The 10,042-nt window shown below is 38.9% G+C and overlaps 1 protein-coding gene across 1 annotated transcript; it reads left to right on the forward strand.

Moving 5' to 3' along the window:
- Nucleotides 1–2,529: 2,529 nt before the first annotated feature.
- LOC123742511 (von Willebrand factor A domain-containing protein 7-like) lies at nucleotides 2,530–3,555 on the forward strand. The gene is made up of 4 exons (XM_045717425.1): nucleotides 2,530–2,676; nucleotides 2,947–3,137; nucleotides 3,315–3,411; nucleotides 3,513–3,555. Exons 1-4 carry the CDS (start codon nucleotides 2,640–2,642, stop codon nucleotides 3,515–3,517), a joined length of 330 nt encoding a protein of 109 aa, XP_045573381.1. The 5' UTR covers nucleotides 2,530–2,639; the 3' UTR covers nucleotides 3,518–3,555.
- Nucleotides 3,556–10,042: the final 6,487 nt, after the last annotated feature.

A 10,042-nucleotide genomic window follows, 5' to 3' on the forward strand; every position in this document is an offset into this window, starting at 1 on the left:
GTAATATTTTACATCGATAGCAGTCAATATTAACCCTTATCTTATTTTCAGTCTCATAATGAAAGTTGTAAATTCTTGGCTATCTTCACGAACCCTGGCTAACAAGTTGAATCAGCAATACAAAATTGGGTTTAATTATTTATTTACTAAATACCTAAACAATCACACAGAATTACATATACACAGAATACAAATGATGTCATACAGAAAACGTCCTGGTGGACGGAACCTGTATCATGGCTGGTTACACAAAGGAAAGGGGGTTGGGCTTGAATGAAAGAGCGGGAAGATTTAGGAACAGAGAAACAGCAGCTAGGCTATCGTAAATACATTATCTTATGCATTCTAAATTACCAGCCATTTGGAAAAGGAAAATGCAATAAATATTTACTCTGAGCTGCGCTTCGGTAGATTGGTCGTAGATGCTGGCTGGGTTGGCCAACAGATCTTCCTGTAAACTCTTAAGAATGTCTCTGGTGGTAAATTGGATAGGTGGTGGTATCTTCGTCCGTCTGTTAGACTGGATCCGTCGTCCGTCCTTTCCTAGCCCCCGTCTACAGCGGCCGCTGCTAACTCAACGGCTAGGAAGTATCACTTCTGTAGTGAATAAGCTCAAAGTTCATACCATTCGCCACCAAAGCTCACGCCGAGGTTGGCTTAGTTCTGTTCTTGACATGTGTGTCCTTCTAACGTAGAGGCTGCAGACCTCACGTGCTGGAACAACCTGGTTATCTTTTCGTCAAAGGCTGATATAGTGGAGAGGGGGGAGGGATGTGTTTCATCGTTTATAACCCCTGTCTCTTCACAGGGGTGGGCCACTGATCAAGCAGGGCACTTTCCTTATGAAAACCCAATTCTCTCATTTGGAAGCTAAAATTACATTTAATATCCTAACAAACAATTCCAATATCAAACATTTCAATTGCATAACAATTCCATGTGACTCTGATAACTAGAGGGTGTATACTTTCTCAGGTACAGTTTATGTCGTCCTGTCATCAATCATAATGTCCCAGATAACAACGAACTGACATCCATACTTATTACGTTATCAAGCATATTTCCAACTGGTTTTATTACCAAAATATGGTTCCTTTCCCCATTTGTTTGATGTTCCCAGACTCTCTATATTTAACAGGACAGCAGTCCTTCAGTAGGGTCAGTAAGAGAGGGGAAGGGAGAAAGGTATTTATGGGGGGGGGGTCATAAACCTTACCCACAGGCCAACGTCATGACAATATCAAGAAGGCATTGTAAGAGCACACATCAATGATGTTATGGAAGATGACCAGGGGCCAGCGCGCAGTCGTCCACCTGCAACTGTAAGTTCCAATCACCTTGTCCAGGTTGTCCACGCCTCCTTTGTTGTGGTTGTAGTCCAGGATGATGGCTGGCTTCCTGTCCTCAAGGTCACTGATCTCAGCCGTTTTGTGCAGTGTGCTCAGGAGGACCATATTATTGTTCCTCTTTGGGAGGTAAGAAACTAGAGTGGTGGTGGGGTGAAAGCAAACTTTGATGAGAAGGCCTCTCCCCCCCTTGTTGTAAGGAGTGCAGGGGGGAGCTCAGGCTTGTTCTTTCTAACTGTGCCAACCATGGTGATCTTCCTCTTCAGGAGCTACTGGCTGAGTTCATAAGAGGTGAAGAAATTGTCACATGTGACATTGTGCCCCCTCAGTCCATCTGTCACATCAAGCACAACCCGCATCCCCTGGTTCTTCTCCGGGCCTCCACTGGTCGGCTTCCCTGTGTAGACTTGCATCTTCCAAGCATAGCTGGATTGTGCGTCACAGGCCACCAATATCTTGATTCCATAGTTTGCTGGCTTGCTGGGCATATACTGCCAGAAAGGACAGCGAACTTTTGACAAAAGAGATTACTATCAGTAATTAGTATCACATAAATCAATAATACTACAGCAATACATAATACAATTAACAGTGAAAATCACTTACATTACAGATATGAAGAAAACAAAATGTACCTCAGAATGGAACCAGTTGCTCATCCACTGTTACTTCAGGCTCAGGGTTGTAGAGGTGTGGCAGACGCTCCACCCACTTCTCCCAGACCTCTTTTATGGCCACCAGTTTGTCTCTCACACGTCTTGCAGGTCTTGACTCGCGGTTATCAAATCGTAGCATTCTTGAGAAAGTGTGAAATACGTTCAGTGGCATCGTGGCACGGAAAATCACCCTTCAATCTCTGCATCCCAGAGACTACATGTAGCCTCGCCTCGGGACCTATACACACCCACTAAGATTAGCAGCCCTATGTAGGCACGCAGGTCAATCTCATCCATCCTTTTCCAGTTGTCTCCATATTTACGGAAACCCTCCAAATGTGTCATCTTTGTACCCTGGTGATGTACAGCTTTCATTGAAATATGAACAAAGGCGATGTTTCACTTTTTCTAATGTTGGGGTCACTCTAGGAAAAGTCATCAAATTTCAAGTTGAAAAAATATCATTTCGGGGGTTTTCTCTGCTGTTAAACCTAGTGGCGGTTCATTTTTTGCCCTTAAGACAACACAAGGGTTTAATCTGCTGAAAATGTATGGCAGGACCTGAAAATGGTTGTCTAGCATTGATCAACAACCGATTTGACAGAGCCTGAAGAATTTAGAAAAGAACAATGGGCAAATGTTGCACAATCCAGGGAAGAGACTTCACTCTGACGGTAAGTAAACTAAAGCCACGAAACGAAGTACATCAGACTGATATACAGTCGCTGTTTTATATTTATACTTTGTCATAGTAAAGAAAGTATTGGTGTTATGTTTTCTAATGTAGTACACTATATAGTAGAATAATTAATTAGTTATTAATGTGTGTGTGTGTGTGTGTGTGTGTGTGTGTGTGTGTGTGTGTGTGTGTGTGTGTGTGTGTGTGTGTGTGTGTGTGTGTGTGTGTGTGTGTGTGTGTGTGTGTGTGTGTGTGTGTGTGTCAGACGTCACCTGGAGAAATGCCAGAGTTGACTTCCGTCACATGTTCAATGGAGACTACCACTTTGATGGGGAGACATTCGTGGAGGGGCGGAAACTCATCACAGATGGTGTGAGCTCTGTCAAAGCCAGCATCAAGCGAGGGAACTTTGAGGCAGCAAGACAGAAGCTGGGAGACATTTTACACACCTTACAGGTGATTTAAATGATTTTCATTATCTCCTTACTCCACAAGACAAAGAGAGACATTGCTTTTGTTGAAATATTAGTTTTGCTAAAAGTATTTAAAAATGGTTTATTCTCATTAATAAATGAATAACATGGCATTTGTCATAACACTATTTTAAACAACTTGTCATTGTTATATTTTCAGGACTTCTACAGTCACAGTAACTGGATAGAACTGGGCAACAGATTTCCCAATTCCAATCTCATCAGATCAGACGTGTCGGACATCGGCCCTGTTGCAGGTATTACGAGGGTGTGCGTCTGGGTGTGTGTTAAAGACGGGAGTAGTTTGAAAATGGCTGAATGAGTTTGAAGATGACTAATTGCCAACTGAAACATGCAGGTTGATGTTCCTCTGAAGAGACCAGGGGTGTAACATTCAGGTTCGCCAACATTCCTTAAACATTCAACTGTTTTGTCAATAGTAGATTACCAAAGGGACTAGGGTGCAGAAGATGCCAAGATACATGCAGAAAGTGTTTACTCAACTCAGGACAACAAACTGATACAGACCAGTGCACTATACTGCTGAAAGAACAGCCACATGCCAATTGTTATAGTGTCTTTGTCCTGAATTGGAGGTTGACAAAACAGAGTCATGTTATGCTGTAAGGAAAATTACAAGTAATGTTATGTCAGAACTGACCTAAAGATATTGTATCTTAATTTGAACCAATTTCTCACAGCATGAAAATAATCCTGCAGCAACAGGAAATGTGGATTATAATTAATGACATTTGTTTGTAGGGGTTGATACATATTTCATAAGGGCAAATCAAGTCTGAGATTTAAAATTACAAACTTTAGAAGCCTTGAATACACTACAAGTTTGTATTTCCTGCTGTTCAGAAAAATTCCCGCAACAACAGGATGATCATATTAATGTACGGCATCTGTAGGACCATAATAGTAGTATACTGACTGGCAGAGAAGAAACATCAATGTAATAATATACAAGATCATGATGGCAGTTGTATGTCACTTTTCTGAGGAACCAGAACAATGAAACCGAAGATATTTCCACTGTAAAAAGATAACCTTCTAAAGCAACACGTGACAACAGTGAAAGGTTTCTTGTAAATCATGTTGGCACGGCACTTCCTGCTTCTCCAGCAGATTTGTAAGAATGTCTCACCCCATGTTCAAGAATGGCCTTTTCCCCTTTATTCTCTCAATTTCTGTAGAAACCTTAGAAAGTTGGCTGCAATTTCAGTTTAATCCACCAGAAACAGATATTATGGTTAAACTCAAAAATACTAATTGATAAAAAGAAATATATATATATATATATATATATATATATATATTTCTTTTTATATCAATTAGTATTTTTGAGTTTATTCCCAACATATATATATATATGTTGGGAATAAAAAAAAGTTATAATCTTTGAAAATGATATCATGATTAGGATTAGTGGAGTTTTGTCACACATGCAGCTAACAAAAATATATGGAAATGCCTGCTCTACCCAAAATTACAACCAACCAAAACGGTGGAAGTGGAATGGGGAGAAAGTAAGGAACTTGTCTGTCGGCCCTGCATTAAAGACCAAAATTGGCTGAAGAATTGCAACATTTTTCTGAAGCTAACTCTGCAAATCACACTGCTGGGTGATGTAAAAGTCATTGTCAATCGATAAATAATACAATAATACTCTTAGCAAAAAATGGTATCTTTACTTTACAATCTGTAGAAACTATGAGAATAGAAAGGTTCAGAACTTTTGTGAAACATCACAGCACAGTTGAAAAATATATATATTCAAAATGTATAATACATGGCAAATAGAAATCACAACTGGATGGTGTTCAGAGATAGAAGGGAGGGGTTGAGTGGAGCTGAAGGATGGGACTAAAAACAAACAAAAGATAACTATTGTAAATTATACTGTGTTTGTAAAAATGTATATAGTGTATAGTATGTATAAGCTGGAAGTAGAAGCCTAAGTGTTGTTGTCCATTAGTTTACTCCAATTATGGGAAGGAGGTAGGGTTAGGGGAAAATAAGAACAGAAAATACAGCGCCTTCAGAAAGCATTCAGACCCCTTGACTTTTTCCACATTTTGTTACGTTACAGCCTTATTTTAAAATTGATTTAAAAAAGAAAATTCCTCATCAATCTACACACAACACCCCATAATGACAAAAAATTTTTTTTTTTAATTTTGCAAATTTATTGATAAAAAAATAAATACCTTATTTACATAAGAATTCAGACCCTTTGTTACGAGACTCGAAATTGAGCTCAGGTGCATCCTGTTTCCATTGATTATAAACAGATATCATGTCAATGCAACAGGTGACAACAGTGAAAGTTTTCATGTAGATCATGGTTGCACGGCACTTCCTTGTTGTGTTGTATAAAGAGACCCATCATCTGTGTGAATCAGATCTCTTCATAGGAGACATACTTCTGATCCTGTGACATAACAAGGTAGGCACTGGTCAGTTTGTTGATCTTTGTAGTCAAATGTGCTGTTTGGTTGATAAGGGTGTGGGCAGTAGTTATGAAGGCTGGAAAGAAAAGGATAGGAGCACTGTGTGGGGTCTGGGTGTGACAGCTCAGGTGTCCTTGGAAACAGATATTGACTGATTGGAACACACTTAGAAGGTATACTTTGCTGCACAAATTAAATTTCACAAATGAAAGCTTATTAAGACTACTTCAGTGTATAAATGGATTTTACATTTTGCTAATATTTACAGTTTAAATGGGCTCATATTCTAATTACGTGTGTTATTTCAAGCTCTATTGAGGGAAAGTGAATTCATTGTATGTGATATATTAAATAATTAGAAGTTGTCAGACAGTTGTAAAAGTTCTATCTTGGTCCAGTTGATGTTACAAATGTTATTTTCTTCTAAATCACAACATAAAAAAGCACTAAAGATATGATGGTGAAGGATTACCTAACAAACACAAGGCAGAAAACCAAAGACCTTGTATATATTTGATGCTTTCTGGATTAGTCTGACATTGTTCTTATTTTGGATGAATGTACGGAACACTACTGTATTATAATATTCATATTATAATTATATGTATATATATATATGTGTGTGTATATATAAACAACAAAATGTTGGAAAAGTCTAAGTCTATATATATAGTGCCTTCTAAGTATTTACACCCCTAGACTTTTCCAACATTTTGTTGTTACAAAGTGGGACAAGGTGGGATTAAAATGGATTCATAATTTTTTGTCAACGATCTACACAAAATACTCTGCCGTATCAAAGTGGAAGAAAAATTCTAGTATTTGTTTTAAAATAATGGTAAATAAAACACATATATATTGATTACATAAGTCCTCTAACATGTATTTAGAGTTTAAATGGGCTCATGTTCTAATGATGTGTGCAATTTCAAATTCTATTGAGGATAATTGAATTTGTTGTATCCCATGTATAAAATAATTACAAGTTGTCCGACAGTTATTTATTGTGAAAGTTAGAATATGTTGCTATTTACATGTTACGAACAACTTTGGCAGTGAAAGCAGCTGTGAGTCTTTCTGGGTAAATCTCTAAAAGCTATCCATGCCTGGATTATGCAATATTTGCCCATTTATTGTTTTCAAAATTCTTCAAGCTCTGTCAAATTGGTTGTTGATCATTGCTAGACAACCATTTTCAGGTCTTGCCATAGATTTTCAAGTAGATTTAAACCAAAACTGTACCTCGCGACTCAGGAACATTCACGGTCTTCTTGGTAACCAACTCCAATGTAGATTTGGCCTTGTGTTTTAGGTTATTGTACTGTTGAAGGTGAATTCATTAGTGTCTGGTTGAAAGCAGACTCAACCAGGTTTTCTTTTAGGATTTTGTCTGTGTGTAGCTCCATTCTGTTTCTTTTTCATCCTGAAAACCTCCACAATCCTTAACGTTTACAGGCTTTCCCATAACATGATGCAGCCACCACTTTAATTGAAAATATGGAGAATGGTACCGTAATGTTTCTAGCAGACCACCATAGTCCCTGTGCCCAAGCTCACTAAGCATTACTCAGCAATGTGTTGTATTGGATTTGCCCCAAACAAAACACTGTATTCAGAACAAAAAGTTAATTGCTTTCTCACATTTTGTGCAGTATTACTTTAGTGCCTTTTTACAAACAGGATGCATGTTTTGGAGTATTTTTATTTTTGTACAGGCTTCCTTCTTTTCACTCTGTCTATTAGGTTAGTATTGTGTAGTAACTACAATGTTGTTAATCCATCCTCCATTTTCTTCTGTCACAGCCATTAAACTCTGTAACTGTTTTTAAGTCACCATTGGTCTCATGGTGAAATCCTTCAGCAGTTTCCTTCCGCTCCGGCAACTGAGTTAGGACGGATGTCTGTATCTTTGTAGTGACTGGGTGTATTGATACACCATCCAAAGTGTAATTAATAACTTCACCATGCTTAAAAGGGATATTCAATGTCTACTTTTTTTTATGTATACCCGTCTACCAATAGATGCCCTTCTTTGCGAAGCATTTGAAAACCTCCCTGGTCCTTTGTGCTTGAATCTGTGTTTGAATCTCACTGCTCGACTGTGGGACCTTACCATTATCTATATGTGTGGGGTACAGAGATGAGGTAGTCATTCATAAATCATGTTAAACACTATTATTGCAACTTATGTGACTTGTTAAGCACATTCTTATTCCTGAACTTATTTAGGCTTGACCATAAAAAGGGTTTGAATAATTATATGTTTCAAAAAATTTACTTTGACATTATGGGGAAATGTCTGTGTAGACCAGTGGCAACAAAATCTATTTTTATCCATTTATATTCAGGCTGTAAGAAAACAAAATGTGGTCAAGGGTTGTGAAAACTTTCTGAAGGAACTGTATGATTAAACTATAATATTATGATAAGTCATGTTGATTGTCCTCTCCCTCCCAAAGACAGGTTGATGATGTCATCAGTCCTGGCCGTAGTCTCTCTCCTCCTCCTGCAGACAGGGGTCCAGGGGTTCCTGGTACTCCTCTCAGGCAGCTCCATGGACCACCTGGAGATCACTAGGGAAGCCATCTTACAGACCACGGCAAAGGTGTGCAAGCAACTAGCCTCTGTTGAGGGAAGAGACTTCACTCTGCCGGTAAGTAAACTAAAGCCACAAAACTAAAGACTACATCAGACTCATGTACAGTCACTGTTTTATATTTATACTTTGTCTTAGTAAAGAAAGTATTGGTGTTGTGTTTTATAACGTAGTACAGTATATAGTATAGTGAAATAAATTGTTTTTATACCAATGTGTATTAAAGTGTGTGTGTGTGTGTGTGTGTGTGTGTGTGTGTGTGTGTGTGTGTGTGTGTGTGTGTGTGTGTGTAGCCTGGACCACTGACTGCAGAGTCTCTGGCTCTAGCCTGCTCCTCATCGGGGTCTGCTAAGAGTTTCCTGAGTGCCATATCAGACGTCACCTGGAGAAATGCTGGAGTTGACTTCCGTCACACGTCCGATGAAGAGTACCACTTTGATGGGGAGAGGTTCGTGGAGGGGCGGAAACTCATCACAGATGGTGTGAGCTCTGTCAAAGCCAGCATCAAGCAAGGGAACTTTGAGGCAGCAAGACAGAAGCTGGGAGACATTTTACACACCTTACAGGTGATTTAAATGATTTTCATTATTTCCTTACTCCACAAGACAAGAGACATTGCTTTTGCTGAAATATTTAGTTTTTAAAAAGCATTTAAAAACAGTTTTCTCATTAATAAACAAATAACATGGCATTTGTCATAACACTATTTTAAATAACTTGTCATTCATATATTTTCAGGACTTCTACAGTCACAGTAACTGGATAGAACTGGGCAACAGATTTCCCCATTCCAATCTTATCAGATCAGACTTGTCAGACATCGGCCCTGTTGCAGGTATTGTGAGGGCGTGCGTCTGGGTGTGTGTTAAAGAGGGGGAGAAGTTTGAAGATGGCTAATTGCCAACTAAAGCATGCAGGTTGATGTTCCTCTGAAGAGACCAGGGGTGTAACATTCAGGTTCGCCAACGTTCCTTAAACATTCAACCATTTTGTCAATAGGAGATTACCAAAGGGACTAGGGTGCAGAGGATGCCAAGATAGATGCAGAAAGTGTTTAATTATCTCAGGACAACAAACTGATACAGACCAGTGCACTATACTGCTGAAAGAACAGCCACATGCCAATTGTTATAGGGTCTTTGTCCTGAATTGGTGGTTGACAAAACAGAGGTAATGTTATGCTGTAAGGAAAATTACATGTCTGTTGCTCATTATACAGAAACAACAGGATGCGGATCAAATATTGCCTTATGCAGTCACAACATACTGCCTTAGTAAAGGTGATGTAATGATGCCTTATGCAGTCACAACATACTGCCTTAGTAAAGGTGATGTAATGGTGCCTTATGCAGTCACAACATATTGCCCTAATAAAGGTGATGTAATGATGCCTTATGCAGTCACAACATACTGCCTTAGTAAAGGTGATGTAATGATGCCTTATGCAGTCACAACATACTGCCTTAGTAAAGGTGATGTAATGATGCCTTATGCAGTCACAGCATACTGCCTTAGTAAAGGTGATGTAATGATGCCTTATGCAGTCACAACATACTGCCTTAGTAGAGGTGATGTAATGATGCCTTATGCAGTCACAACATATTGCCCTAATAATGGTGATGTAGTGGTGTTTTACATCAAAAGTTGTTTTAGATCAAGTAGTGTTGTGTAGCAAAGTACCAGGATGTAGTTTATATTGTGAAACCTCTATCCACCAGATAAGAACACGCCCACATGTCGGAGCTGTGTCGGTAAAGACTGCCAGAACAACATCCTAGAAGACATCATCAGAGACAAGAAGCTGACCTCGGGATATTTTAGCCTTGAACCTTTTTT

The sequence above is a fragment of the Salmo salar genome, chromosome ssa04, assembly GCF_905237065.1.
Source record: "Salmo salar chromosome ssa04, Ssal_v3.1, whole genome shotgun sequence".
Classification (NCBI taxonomy): Eukaryota; Metazoa; Chordata; class Actinopteri; order Salmoniformes; family Salmonidae; genus Salmo; species Salmo salar.